Raw genomic sequence first — 15,352 nt, forward strand, 5'->3', positions numbered from 1 at the left:
AGGGTGGGATCCTCTCCCTGGCCCTGCCGGGCAGCTTTTCATTCTCATAAGCAGTGCCCCTGGCTGACCTGCCCCTTCCCATGGGCAACAGGACCTGTGGCTCCAACATCTCAGGACACACCGTCTTGTTCATTCTGCCCCCTCAGAGCAGACGTCGATGCTGGGCATAGCTCTCCACGCAAACTGTAAAGATGCTACAGGGTTCAGAGGAGAGGGGTCCTCCCCAGAGCTCCTGCTTGAGGACAGTGAGGCATATGGAAAGTGGACCAGGAGAGGACGGAGTCTGCAGATCATCTCCCATTGAGGAATGGTGGCACCACAATTCGCATGTAAAGTGTAAGTATAATCAAGAGTGGGGCGCCTGGGTGGCTCAGTTGGTTAAGCAACTGCCTTCGGCTCAGGTCATGATCCCGGAGTCCTGGGATCGAGTCCCGCATCGGGCTCCCTGCTCAGCAGGGGGTCTGCTTCTCCCTCTGACCCTCTTCCCTCTCGTGCTCTCTGTCTCTCATTCTCTCTCTCAAATAAATAAATAAAATCTTTTAAAAAAAAGTATAATCAAGAGTGTTGAGGTCTCTCCCTGGTTGTGGAGTTCCCCATTTCTTCTCCGTCCAAGAAATTAAACACACACACACACACACACACACGTATATTTTTTATTCAAGTAGGCTCCTCACCCAACATGGCGCTTGAACTCAAGATCCCAAGATCAAGACTCACATGTGCTACCCTTTGAGTCAGCCCCCTAACCCCCTGCCTGTTCAAGCCATTTTTTGTCTTTTGCATTTTGAAGCTGTGCTTTTTGGTGGTTGCACATTGAGAATTGTTATGTTTTCTTACAGAGGAAACCCCTTAATCAGGCACTGTCCTTCTTTTTCGGTGATACTATTGTTTGCTGTGAAATACACGTCATCTGATATTCATGTGGTTGTTCAAGCTTTCCTGCATCTCCCCACTGTAGACTTAGTGCTTTCCCTTCCTGTACTGCATCCTTTGGAAGTGAGTATTTTCAGTGCCTGTCCATGTGGTGGAGCCCAAGTTCCCACTCTGAAGTCCACCTTGTGACCATCTGATAAGTCAAGTAAACTGGAAGGGGCATGTCCACAACTGCATGTTGGCAACAAGATGCATCGTGCGTGTTCTCCCTGTTTTGTGCTTCTCCATCTCGTTGGCGGTATTCCAGAAATAGACGTTGGAGTGGTTAGAGATCCATGATGCAGAGCCTAGTAACCCCCAGATTGTCAATCAAAGACAGTGCACGCTTTCTGGAAGCTCTCGAAGCAGACATCTGAATGAGACTGAGGTACTTCAGCAGGATTCCCCGGCATCAGCTCACCCCTGATGCATGAGCAACATGTACTTACTATCTTATGCCCAAATTTTGGGAATAATGAACTGATGATAAGAGCAGGGGCAAGATTCAGATGGAAATAAGTCTGGACAGGTTAGCCAGGCTCACCATGAAGAGCCTTGAATGCCTGACTCAGCAGCAAGGACCATCTCGTGAGAAAGAATTGGAGATCCACGGAGGATTTTCCAAAGCAGAACAGGCATGGGTGTGAGAACACACTCTCTGGGGACAGTATGGTGGACATGTGTGGATCTGCTCTGCTATTTAGATCTTAGGCTATTTGCAAATTATGCTTTCTGTTAGTGTTTTCAGGCAAGAGCTGCTGAGTGAAGACCCCAGTTTTCCTTTTAAGGAACATGGACAAAAATATGGAAGCAAAAGAGTAAGACATGCGATATTTGTTTAATTTATGAAATATGAAGAAAAAGGGAAGATGAAAGTACATCATCTGAAAAGCTGGAGGATGTGAGAATTCAAACAGCAGACATACAGACAGACAGATAGCAGGATGGTGGAGTAAGAGTTCCTGCTGTCATGACCCCAGATCGTCGAAGTAGACAACCAGAGTCAGAGATGGCCATTCCCAGTCTCTGTAGTGGCCCCAGGTCCACACCGATGATCTCCAACCTGGTTCAGATTACCAGGAATGACAGGTCCTGACTCATTCGAACCAGTTTTTAATAGCTAACCACACAGTCCATGACACTGAAGTGGCTGTTCAGAGAGCCAGCTTCTTACCTGGGACGTGGCTCATTGTCTGATCAGACTCAGGGGAGTCTCCACAGGTAGATAGTGATCCTGTTTTGAGGGACCTCAGTGCCATCATGGGACTAGGCACTGTGTCAGATCCAAGGTGACTTTGGATGATGCTCAGGATCTAGTGTAGACTATGGCTGTTCCATCCCACTTCAGCCCCATCTCACTAAGGTGTCTGCAGACTAGGTGCAGGTTACAGACAGAAATGTGTTCTTTACCAGGAACAACACGTGGACCCTGAGTCGACAGACTAGCATCATGGAGAACACCACCAGTGCTCCAGATGGTGGTTTCCATCCTGAACAAAACCTTCAACATCACCATGTTGTTTACCACCTTAGAGATGTCATGGGATTCTTTCCCTTCCTTTATTTATAGGCTTAAACATAACTTTGCCTCCTTAAATAATACACGCTTCTTTTTTGCACTTATGTATATAATGGAATAACTCTACACACCTGGTTCTCAAAATTTCCCTTGTTTTTTTTTTTTTTTTTCAGTTTAGTTCCAAAGTGATTTATATGATTGCTTGGTATTTTAATTTGTGCTTTTTTTGGCCATAAAATAGTCCATTACATACACGTAACACAAACATTCATTAATTGTAATTCTATTTGTATGGCTTTGTCTACACAGAGCAATAGCCTTGTCAATATTCTCCTGCAGGAGTCACCATGCATATGTGCCCAGTTTCCTCTAGGGTGTGGAGTTATGGGCCAGAGCTGTGTCCCTTCCTTCCACCAGGGGATTCTGATCTACTCCTCAAATTGCTTGTAGCAACTTACACTTCTACCAGTAATGTACCGGCAGTCTAAGTGCATAGTATTTTCTCCAACTTTGGATTTTGCCCCTGTGTTCTCTTGCCTCTCCTGTGCATGCAGGAGGATTTTGGCATCACAATTTCTCTGAAACTGTGGCATCACACTGAGGTGGGAAGTACCAGGACCTTTAAAATAGAAGGAAGCACACGTGCACGTCGTGCTCACCAGTGAGGTGTGCCTGCAGCTGGATCCCACTCACTTGTGAAAGGTGCTGTATCCATGACTCCCACCTGGGCACACGGTGCATTCATGCGGCTCCTTGATGTTGGCCATGACGGGAGTGTTTACACCAAAGAAATGGGCAAATGCCACGAGTCGCAACATTTTAAAAAAACCACTTATATCTTGGAGTCAGTGTAGTAGCTCACCACCAGGCTTCACTTCAAACACCCCTGAGCTCCCTCAAACTGATGGTATTTCTGGAAAACTCTACCAGGTGTCATCAGATGAGGAGAGAAGACCTCCACGATTCCAGAGAGGGTTTAGGGCAAGGGTTTGGATTCATGTGTTCCAAAGTGGACCTGATTTTCACCCATCTATTTACTTATGAAAACAGATCTTGTGTTTTGGGCTGAAGGGATGGAGGTGCACATCAGGGAATGAGAAAATGGCGAGTAAAGGGAAATGTATCCCATGAAAGTGGACCAGAGCTGCTGCTGTAGGAAGGTATGAACCCGACCCTGCCGTGTGGGACAAACCCTCAAGTCACAGGGATGAGGAAAGACGGGGGGCAGTCAAGGATGTCCAACAATGGCAGGAGGGAAAGCACCACAGTTCATGGGGGACGAGTCCTGGACTGAGAACAGCCCAGACATTTCCTGGCATCTAAACCATGTTTCCCCTGGATGTTCTCAGCAGGCAGATCAGCCAGCATGAGCTGCAGGCTTTCTTCCAGACCCCCTTGGGCAGATTAGATTGATGTCCAAAGGTCTGCCACAGGGAATGGTGGGTTGGCTCCCCCTTGTGTTTAGCTCCTGGCTGCACCTGGGGTCCTTGCCTGGCTGTGCTGAGCCTCGAGTAGCAGAATCCCGAGGACCACCAGGATCAAGGCAGCCATGCCCATTCGGATCAGATTCTCCACCGTGTAATCCCTGCGATCTGAGGCTAAGAATGAGGACAGAGAGGGTGCAGAGGTCAGTGTGGACCCAAATGAGCCCGGATGCCGGATGTCGACCCAGGACACCCGCCTCCCCCTGACAGGACACCCCCTCCATCCCAGCCCCATCACTGAGACATTCTTCTACTTACCACTGCTGGGGTCTGAATTGTTTTGGGGTGGGCTCAGGGTGTCAGCTGTTCCTGCAGGGAAGATGGAAGCAGATGGAAGGAGCTGGAGACCCCCGTCCAGCCTGCCCTCTGCTCTGTGTTCTATATCCCTCAACCTGTCACTATGTAGTTTTTGTACAGTTCCTGAACTAACCCTTCTCTGCACTAGCAGGGGTTCCTCTGCTCTCCTCACTGGATTCCTTCAGCCTCCTTGTTTTCCTTGATTTCAGACTTGACTTCTGAGTCATTCTGGGTAGATTCTGACTGTGCCCCAGGAGCTCAGGATTGCAGAGAAAAATGGGCTCCCCACACAGAAATCATCATGTCCTTGTATGTTCTCTGTTCAGTCTGGGACACAAACCTCCTGTGCTCATGTCCCTGCAGACGAGAGTTCCCACTCATTCAGTAGCTGAGGACCCAGCGTCCATGGACGAGGGGATGTGTCAGGAGCACAGAGGGGCCAATGTCTGGGGCAGGGTCCCCTTCGCTCCATATCAACCAGCTCCCATTCTTCAGGGTCTGCATTTTAATCTGTACCTAGAGTATTCATCCTTGGATATGTTCATTAATTCATTCTTCATATAGTTAGAAATACCTGCAGTGGTAGATACATAGAGAGATGATAGATGATAGCTAGATAAATAGATAGAGAGATAGATCGATCGATCTGTATACACATATCTACATCTAACACATTAATATGTATCTCCTAAAGATGTTCAGTCATTGGGTCATATGAACATCATTATTCCTTGCTTGCAGTGTGGATCTAGACAGGAAGACCAGTTACAAACATGTGAAAAGCTATGGGATGAAGATTATGGGCATGAGGATGAATGGCTTCAGATAGATATACATGGATTACACATATATGTGCTTTACACTCATAGATTATATGTATGGATTTTTATAACCATGTCTATTTGTATAATAGCAGATATAATATAAATACATAATCAAGTGTATATGTATGGATATCTATCTACATCTTCCTGTGTAGAGAGAGAGACAGACGCAGAGAGAGGTACAGTCTGTCTGTTCCTCAACAGGAGGGCACTCGAGTCTGTGGCGTGTGGGGGTGGGCAGGGGACAGGAGGGTCTGGACTCAGGCTTTGGGGAATTGGAGGCAGGTCAGGGACACGTGCCCAGGAGGAGTCTCCATCCTCATCTCACTGTTTGGGGACAAACTCTAGAAATCAGGTGAGGTTTCAAGTAGGGATAGTTAATCGTTTTATTTGCACTGAAAAGACAACCTCTGTCCCCACTATATCACAGGCCAGACCTGAGGAAGTCCCTACGTGTGGATTTCAAACCTCCAGGAAAGGAGAGAGTCGGTGGAATTTACTATGGAGGGAACACACAAACTAGGAAATCGTTAACATCTCAACCTAGTTTTCAGATGAAAAGAAAATAGTAAAAAAAAGGAAAAACAAAATATGGACCAATCCTAATTATCAAGATTCATACAAATGGTCAAAGTAATATTAGCTTATACAATTCAGAAAATACTAGTGAACAGTAAACGTTATGCAGTTGGGTTAACACCCAAATGTTTGAAACCAGGAAGCCTTTGTAAAGAGCCTCATGTGGCTAAAAATCAAAGAGAAAACATAGTTGTTCAGGAGACGTACATCTTTCAGGAAAAGATCACATTTTTAATGAAACCCTAATAAAGCAGGAAAATGGATTGAAACGGATAGGTCAGCGGTGCTTTCAATATAAAAATAGATTTTTAATGAACTTGCTTTAAAATAAATTTGGGGTATAAATCAAGCTGTTTCCCTGACGTGAATCTTGTGACCATTTTCTCCGTCCTTTGAAGTGAGAAACACAGGTGTGCATTTTGGAAACGAGAAAGTGAAATTTCCATGTGTAATTTCGAGCAGCGCATTGAGAAATAGTTGAAAGGAAAAGAGTGTAGTGAGTTCACAGCACATAAAAATATGCCCACACCCATAGCTCTCTCAGGCGTAGGGAACTATTATTCGGACAACTGACATATATGGTATTAAAGTAGCTAAGAAGTTCATAGAACAGGCTGCGAACTGACACCACTTCTACGGAAAACGTTGAAAGGCTGTGAAGTTCATGCAAGTGATGAATCGCTGACTTCTACGCAGGAAATAAGTAAATAAATGGGACTCGTTGAAAATGTGCTAAGACTCGGTAGTGCCCAGAAGTTCTTCCCCACAAGGAATGTGTGAATCGGATGTGACCCGATGCACACAGAAGGATGACTTGTTTCTGAGGCTGCATCCCTGTCACCTGAGTTCCCTTTGTCACCATATCTGCAGGTGCTGCTCTAGAAGGTGTGAGAAGCAGGCGCAGGGACCTGGACAAGCGTCCACACCCAATGCCCAGGGGACAGCAGCTGCACGTGGGCACACGGTGCAGCGTCCCTGGGGACTCCCGTGAGCCGGGCACGGCCCCTCCTCAGTCTCAGGTGTGCACTGAGGGGCATGGAGGCCCCCAGGTGAGCACAGGGGGCAGCAGAGTGGCGCCTGCAGGCGGGGAGGCTTCTCTCTAGGAGAGTGTCCCGTGGGGCTGACACCACGGCTCCGATTCTGATATGGAGGGGACAGGAGGTGAGTGGGAGGCCTCTGTCTACTCACGATCGTCCTCACTCCCCCACCCCTCATGCAGCCCCCTACTCCTTACCTCTGCTGGGACTGCAGCATAGGGCAGCCCCGGTGGGTCTTTCCAGTCTCCCCTGGGATGGACCCTCCTCCGTGGAGCCCCCGTGACGCCCACATTTGCTACCGTGTCAGGCTTTCCTGAAACGTGCATCTTGAGCTGACAGAGCTCATAAAGGTCAGGTTCAGGGGCCCCTCACCTGAGACCAGGAGCTCCAGGGGGTCACTGGGCTGGGACAACAGGTAGGGGGAGGCGCTGGATGAGCCGTAGCACCTGTAGGTCCCCCCGTGGGCTGAGGTCACAGGACTCATGGAGAATTCAGCCTGGTGCTGCCCAGCTCGGCGCTTTGATCTAAGACGCAGGGGGGGATCGGCTGCCCCCTCCTTGGACAGAAGGAAAGTGTCCTCAGAGATCCATGACTGACACAGCAGGGTCACATTCTCTCCTGAGGTCACCGTGGGTCCCGGCTGCACTGAGAGGGAGGGTGTGTAGGGGAGCTGTCCTAGAGAGAGGAAGGGCAGGTGAGGGGCTGTCCAGCCCTTGCTCTGAACTGAGACTGTCTGTGTCCTCTGAGTCTCTCCCTTCCCCGGCCCTGTCTCTCTCCCTCCCTGGGGACCCCACACCCCTGGTCCCACCACCACCACCTGGGCCCCCCTGGCAGGACCTGTGCAGAGTCTGGGGTCCTGACTGACCCCGTCGCATCTCACCTGCGACCAGGATGTCCAGGGGGTCACTGGGGGCCGACCACTCGGAGGAGAGCTTGCGTCCACCATAGCATGCGTACCGGCCCCCGTGGGAGGGTCTCACAGGGCCCAGGTAGAAGTCTGCCCCAGAGAGCCCAGCCTGGGGCTGTCGGCCAAGAAGCTGGGGAGGGTCCCGTGCGCCCTCCTTGGACAGAGCGAATCTGTCGTAGCCGACATCAGAGCGACACTGGAGGGTCAGGTTCTGTCCAGAGGTCACGACAGGGCCCTGCTGGGTCAGGAGGGAGGGCTTCCCCAATGCACCTGGGAGAGACCAGCCGTGGATTGCAGGGGCTGATGCTCCCCAAACCTCCCTTCTCCCATCCTGACCCCGGTCTCACTGTCCATCACCCTCTGTGACTCTGACCTGTGAGCCCCTGTTGTCCCCTCACCCCACCCTCTCATCTGGGGCTCCCCTGGGAGCGGAGCCCCCATAACCTGTCTGGTGCCTCAAAACAGGGATGGGGCAACAATCAGACTCCCTCACCTGAGACCAGCAGCTCCAGGGGGTCACTGGGGTCCGACCACACCTGAGGGTTGTTGTTGTAATAACCATAGCATCTGAACGTCCACCTGGGGCTGGGGGTCACGGGGCCCACAGGGAACAGGGCCTGGGACCCCCCACTGGGGGCTCGCTGGGAGTCCAGGGTCCAGAAGGTCTGGTGTTCTCCTTCCCTCATCAGGACGAACCTGTTGAGTCCCAACCGTGAGCCACACTGGAAGGTCACATTCCCTCCTGAGGTCACGACAGGGCTGGGCAGGGCTGAGAGGCTGGGTTTGCCATGCGATCCTAGGAGAGGAGGAGGGGACGGTGTTAAATGGGGCTCAGATCCCCCACATTATCCCCAGGGCTGGGCTTTGAGAGGGAGACACCCTGAGAGCAGACCCCCTTCCTGAGGGCACAGCCTGGGGCTGGGACCCTGAGTGGGCTCGCACCTGTCACCACCAGCTCCAGGGGGTCACTGGGCTCTGACCAGCCAGTGGGACTGAGATAGTTACAGAGATATCGTCCTGCATCTACATGTGTCATGTATTTGATGGAGAGCTTGGCCTTGTCCTTGGGCTCCAGTGGCTTCTGACTGTGCCAGGTCTCCGAGTTTCCCTCTTTTTGCAGGCGGTACTCCTGGGCCTCCAGGCTCCCCTGACACCAGATGGTCACAGGGGTCCCCCGGGGGATCACAGAGCCTGGCTCAGCCCAGATGGTGGGTTTGGGGAGGGTCCCTGGAAGGAAACGGAGGCTGGGACACAAGACCTTCCCCACCCCCAGGTCCCAGCTCTGCCCCAAACCCCCAGACGTCCCCCTCTGTCAGCCTGGAACTGCTGTTCTCCATCCCCTCTGCCTGGTGGGTGACCCCTGTCCCCAGTGAGGAGGTGGGACTGGGAACCCTGGGGACAGACTCACCTGCCTGCACTCGGGTCCTGGGGCCCACACTCAGCCCTGGAAGAGAGTTCCTGTGAGAGGTTTGCCCCGAATCCTGAGCAGAACCGCTCCTCCCGTGAGCCTCCTGAGTCTGGGGTCTCTGACAGACCAGGGCCTGGCTGTGGGGCGGGTCCCTCCCAGAATAGGGCGTCCCCTCCCCTCCTCAGATCTCACCGAGACAGAGCAGGGCCGTCAGGGTGGGGGTCATGGCGTCTGCTCTCTCTGGTTTCGGCTGTGCAGACGGAGGGAGCAAGGCGCCCACAGGACGACAGACACACAGGGTGTGGCCACGCGGAGGCCGTTCCTGTCCGTCACGGGGTTGTCACGTCAGCAGCCCCACAGGAAGGAGAACAGCCCCTCCCCAGGACCTAGCCTGGCTCTGGTGTCCATGATGGTGCAGCAAGTGGACCCCGAGGCTTCCTGAGATGCCCCATCCAGGTGAGGAGACCAGGCATGTCCTTCCCTCCCAGAGCCTCCCCCATGGGTCTCCTTCATCCTCAGCACATCCCTGGGGTCCTCACCGTGGACGGGGTCCCCAGGCCCAGAGATGCTGCAGGGGGTGGGGGTTCCTGCTGTGCTGGGGAGCTCATGTCAACACAGACCCACATGTGACGCCTCTGCTCGGCTCAGGTCGAGGTCACCCTTGCAATGAGCCCCGAGGAGAAATACAGGCAAATGGGGAAGGAAACACAACCCTTCTCACGGCCCTGCAGTTTAGGTTCTCTTTCTATCACAATCTCCCTGAACTTCTCTATTTTGCTCTGACATTGTCCACCTCCCCCCTTCCTGGGAATATCACTGCAAGTCCCTCCTGGCTCTGCGGTGCCCCTTGTTCCTGGGACACAGCCGTCCTCCCCACCCTGGGGGGTCCTGTGTGCAGGCATCAGGGAACATTTATTTGGGCTAGAGCTCTGATTTTGAAGGAAAGTGGATCTTCATTGAACTATTCCTGGATCATCCTCTGCCAGCATGACCTTGGGAGGTAATGTCCTTGCTCTGAGCCTCAGGTCCCATCTGCTGCATGTCGTCCTGAACTCACCCCCCAGAGTGATTGTGGGGATTTGGTGTCGAGGTCACGGGAGGGATGGGGAGCTGTGAGTTTCCAGACCAGGTAGGACGAGCGTGGGCTGGGGGTCCTGTTGCGGTGACGGGGTCCTGGGGCCAGACTCTGCGGTCAGGTGGCTGGTTCGTGTGCCCACTGGAGACCTCGTCTGCTCAGAATACCAGGACTGCCACTCACGGTACGTCTGAAATATGCAGCCACAGACACATGCAAGTAAACGGGAAATGAAATTTCCAGATGCAGGTGGAACCCCAGCAGGGAACAGAGAACCCAGCTGGGTCTCCCCTGGTGCCTGGGACCTCGGAGGGCTCCTAGGGACGATGTTTCCACCAGTGTGGACACAGAGGGCTTCCCCAGGGTCCTCTCACTGCAGAGGGGTCAGGGCTCCAACAGAAGGTCGGGCTGCATCCTCAGGAGAGACAAGAAGGGCTTTGGGGTTGGATCCCTTAACCACCAGCTGCAGCTGCCTCTCCCAGGACTGGAGTCATACACTCACACAAGGAAATGAGAAAGGGTTTCCCTGCAACTTGCTGTAGAGAGAGAACGGGAGAGAAGGCATTTGCAGAACTGCACGTTTTTAGGTAGTCGACTATTTTCACTCTCAGTGAGCGGATGCCAAGTGTTGCAGTTCCCTTAGAACAGGAACCCAGGGGGCGCCTGTGTGTCTCCGTCCCTTAAGGCTCTGACTCTCGATTTCGATTTCGGCTCAGGTCATGATCTCAGGGTCGTGGGATCTAGCTCTGGGTCAAACCTGACATCAGGCTCTGTGCCTAGCCCGGAGTCTGTTTGTCCCTCTCTCTCAGCTCCTGCCCACCCCCCCCATATAAATGAATAAAATCTTAAGAAAAGGGCGCCTGGGTGGCTCAGTTGGTTGGGCGACTGCCTTCGGCTCAGGTCATGATCATGGAGTCCCTGGATCGAGTCCCGCATCGGGCTCCCTGCTCCCCAGGGAGTCTGCTTCATCCTCTGACCCTATCCCCTCTCATGTGTTCTCTCTCTCTCTCTCATTCTCTCTATCTCAAATAAATAAATAAAATCTTAAAAAAAAAATCTTAAGGAAAAAAAAAAGAATAGGAACCCAGGTGTGAACAGGAACCCAGGATGGAGAAGGTGAGGTGCAGCATGAAGGACAAATGGCAAAAATGTAAGCACTGGAAAATACCAGAGACAGACACGGCTGTGCACACAGGTGTGCACATACACACCCAGAGAGGAGCGGTCACGGTCCAGGTGACCTGCGACTAGGACCTTGTCCTACCTCAAGGGAGACGGTAATGAGCGCCTGTTCAGAAAAACGTAAACGCACACATTAAACACGTGTGCCATGATCTAAAATGAAAAATGACGTGACTTCCAAAGTGCTTGGTGTAATTAAATGAAACAATATTTTTTTTTAAAGATTTTATTTATTTATTCATGAGAGACAGAGAGAGAGAGAGAGGCAGAGGGAGAAGCAGGCTCCCGCGGAGCAGGGAGCCCGATGTGGGACTCGATCCCAGGACCCTGGGATCATGACCTGAGCCGAAGGCAGACGCTTAACCATCTGAGCCACCCAGGCGCCCTAAATGAAACAATATTGCTTCCACCTTATTGAGGTATAAATGACAAATAGAAATTGTATATATTTCAGGTACATAACTTGATGTTTTGATAAATGTGTGGTTGTGGAGTGATGACCACATTCAAGCTAATTAATGTATCCAGCACCTCATGCAGTGAGCACTTGTGTGTGTGTGCGTGTGCATGTTTGTGTGTGGTGGGAACACTGAAGACCTACCCTCTAAGCAAATTTGCAGCATGCAAAAGGCTCCAGTTAGCTCCAGTCACATTGCTGTGCATTAGATCTAATGCTGTGCATTGGATCTCCAGAACTTACTCGTCTGCATGACTGAGACTTGATACCCCTTGACCAACATCTCCCCATGCCCCCCTTTGCCCGGCCCCTGAAACTACTATTCTACTGGGTGTCTAGGAGTTTGCTATTTGGGATTTTTTACACATCAGTGAGATCGCCCTGTACTTGGCCTTCTGTGCTTTGCGTAAGTCCCTTCCCATAATGTCCCCCGGGTTCACCCAGGTTGTCGCAAATGACAGGATTTCCTTTTTCAAGGTGGAGTAGTGCTCCTTTCACATAAATACCGTATTTTCTTTATCCATTCATCTGTAGACAGACATTTAGGTTGTTTTCATATCTTGGCTGTTGTGGTTAATGTTGCAATGAACGCGGGGGTGCAGATGTCTCTTTGAGATCCTGATTTCATTTACTGTGGACATAGACTCAGGAGTGGGATTGCTGGATCCTATGGATCCCAGGGTTGCTTTCTTTTGAATCGTTTGAGGAAACTCCATTCTGATCTTCCACAGCGGCTGCACCAATTTACACCCCCAGCAGCCGTGCACAAAGGGTTCATTTTCTCCACACTGTTGCCAAAGCTTGTTACACCTTGTTGTTTGGATAAGAGCTCTTCTAACAGGTGGGAGCTGGTGTCTCACTGAGGTTTTTGATTTGCATTTCCCTGAAGCTGAGTGATGCTGAGCACCATTTCATATACATATCAGCCCTCTGGATGTCTTCTTCTGAGAAACGCCTTTTCGGGCCCTCTGCCCATTTTCATTTGGGTTATTCTTAGTATGATCGGTATTATTGCACTGAGTTGTGTGAGGTCCTTATAGATTTGAAAACTCTCCCTTATCAGATGGGTGGTTTGCAAGGATTTTCTCCCGTTCTGTAAGTTGCCTTTTCACCCTGTTGATGATTCCTTGGCCGAGCAGAAGGTGTTCAGTTTGACAATCCCGCTTGTCTATTTTTGCCTCGGTTGCCCATGTTTTTGGGGTCATATCCCCAAAATCATTGCCCACATTGATGTCAAGAGGCTTTTCCCGTATGTTTTCTTTCAGTAGTCTTATGGTTTCAGGTCTTAGGTTTCCGTCTTCAATCCATGTGGGTTGATTTTTGTGATGTGGTGTGAGGTGAGGGTCCAATCTCAATCTTCTTCATGTGGACGTTTCATTTTCCCAACACCATTTATCGAAGAGACTGTCCTTTGTCATTTGTATTCCTGGCCCCTGGTGGAAGGTGAGTTCACCGAGGTTCTTTGAGAAAATTATTTTGAATTGTCAGGCAGTTCACCCATCTCCATTGTTTTCATGGTCGGCTAATGCAGATGTGATTTTTCCTTTGGTAGCGTCATATTTCCCTGATTCTTCGTGTTTCTTGTAGCTGTGGTGTCTTCACATCAGAGGAAATGGCCACCTCTTCCAGTGTTTATGGAATATTTAAGCAAAGGACTGTTGTGGTCAGAAAGTTCTATGAAGGTCATACTAGCTGCTATTGTACATGGAAAGGAGACTCTAAATAAATTTAAGTAAGTCAATAATTAAAATAAACACAACACGTGCCCTCCTCAATACCCACCATTGGGCTCACCCATCCCCCCACCCCCTCCCCTCTGAAATCCTCAGTTTGTTTCTAGGAGTCCCTAGTCTCTCATGGTTGGTCTCCCCCTCCGATTTCCCCCGCTTCATTTTTCCTTCCTTCTCCCAATGTCCTCCATGCGATTCCTTATGTTCCACAAATAAGTGAAACCATATGACAATTGACTTTCTCTGCTTGACTTATTTCACTTCGCATAATCCCCTCCAGTCCCATCCATGTGCATGTAAAAGTTGGGTATTCATCCTTTCTGATGGCTGAGTAATAGTCCATTGTATATATGGACCACATCTTCTTTCTCCATTCATCTGTTGAAGGGCATCTCGGCACTTTCCACAGTTTGGCTATTGTGGACATTGCTGCTATGAACATTGGGGTGCATATGGCCCTTCTTTTCACCACATCTGTGTCTTTGGGGTAAATACCCAGGAGTGCAATTGCTGGGTCCTAGGGTATCTCTATTTTTAGTTTTTTGAGGAACCTCCACACTGTTTTTTTAAAGTGACTGTACCAACTTGCATTCCCACCAACAGTGTAAGAGGGTTCCCCTTTCTCCACAACCTCTCCAAGATTTGTTGTTTCTTTCCCTGTCCATTTTTGCCATTCTAACTTGTGTAAGGTGGTATCTCAATGTGGTTTTGATTTGAATTTCCCTGATGGCTAATGATGATGAACACTTTTTCATGTATCTGTTAGCCATTTGTATGTCTTCTTCGGAGAAGTGTCTGTTCATGTCTTCTGCCCATTTTTTGACTTGATTATTTGGGGTTTTTTGGTGTTGAGTTTGAGAACTCCATCAAAAACTAAAGATATACTGTATGGTGACTGACATAACATAATTTAAATAAAATAAAATAAAATAAAATAAAATAAAATAAAATAAACACAATAATTGAAGGCAAACCTTGAGCGTCAGCTGGTATTCCAAATGATGTATATGGATTGATCACATGAAGCTCACACCCCCCCTCCTGATTCATAAACACGCTTCCACAGGAGAGAAGGGATGCAGACATTACCTTTGCCTCTACTTTCACAGGAGCCGAAGAGGAAAAGCTTCCAGAGCGCTGATCTGGGAAATTGGGGAAGTGTCTACGGGCCCAGCATGATTGTGTGAGTGCGTGTGCACGTGCGTGTGCAGGACTGTGGGTGTGTCACAGGAAACTGCCCCAGTCTGGGTGGAGGAAGGCAGAATGGCAGCTGAGGTTGGAGCGTCACATCTGGACTCACCGGGAACAGCCCTGGGTTCAGCTGGAAGAGCAAGCAGTTGACCCCGGGGATGGCGAGGACCAGGGGTGGACTCTGGGAAGGGAAGGGGCAGATGCTGAAGGGAAGTTGCAGAGATGGGTGTGTGCGGGGTGACCTGGAGAAGCAGGTGGCCCTGGAGCACAGAGCCCCGGCAAGGTGGGGGATGCGGCTGCACGGGCCAGCTGTGTCCAGGTGTGGGCTGCAGGGTAGGCTGTGGGGTGGACAGGACAGGGGTGAAGGAGGCTGAGTGGTTTCTGCTGGCTGGTTGGCTGTGAGGTGCAAGAGACAGGGATGGAGGGCAAGCTTCTCTCCTCTCCAGCCAGGCTGCCTGGAGACCCCAACAGCATCCTCCTCAGAGAAGCAGTGAACAAGGGGTGTGGGAGGAGGGTGGGATCCTCTCCCTGGCCCTGCCGGGCAGCTTTTCATTCTCATAAGCAGTGCCCCTGGCTGACCTGCCCCTTCCCATGGGCAACAGGACCTGTGGCTCCAACATCTCAGGACACACCGTCTTGTTCATTCTGCCCCCTCAGAGCAGACGTCGATGCTGGGCATAGCTCTCCACGCAAACTGTAAAGATGCTACAGGGTTCAGAGGAGAGGGGTCCTCCCCAGAGCTCCTGCTTG

At 50.7% G+C, this 15,352-nt stretch overlaps 1 protein-coding gene across 1 annotated transcript; it reads right to left on the reverse strand.

Moving 5' to 3' along the window:
• Window positions 1-1,751: 1,751 nt before the first annotated feature.
• On the reverse strand, window positions 1,752-9,282 carry LOC135362795 (leukocyte immunoglobulin-like receptor subfamily A member 6). Its single transcript, XM_064580392.1, has 8 exons — window positions 9,160-9,282; window positions 8,968-9,003; window positions 8,502-8,786; window positions 8,053-8,355; window positions 7,533-7,829; window positions 7,025-7,327; window positions 4,174-4,224; window positions 1,752-4,029 (listed from the first exon to the last, which is right to left on the reverse strand). The coding sequence occupies exons 1-8, from the start codon at window positions 9,191-9,193 to the stop codon at window positions 3,893-3,895; spliced, it is 1,446 nt and encodes a 481-aa protein (XP_064436462.1). The 5' UTR covers window positions 9,194-9,282; the 3' UTR covers window positions 1,752-3,892.
• Between the last annotated feature and the right edge of the window lie 6,070 nt (window positions 9,283-15,352).

This window comes from Mirounga angustirostris, unplaced genomic scaffold, assembly GCF_029215605.1.
Source record: "Mirounga angustirostris isolate CCGP_5_RB_7025 unplaced genomic scaffold, mMirAng1.0.hap1 SCAF_16, whole genome shotgun sequence".
Classification (NCBI taxonomy): domain Eukaryota; kingdom Metazoa; phylum Chordata; class Mammalia; order Carnivora; family Phocidae; genus Mirounga; species Mirounga angustirostris.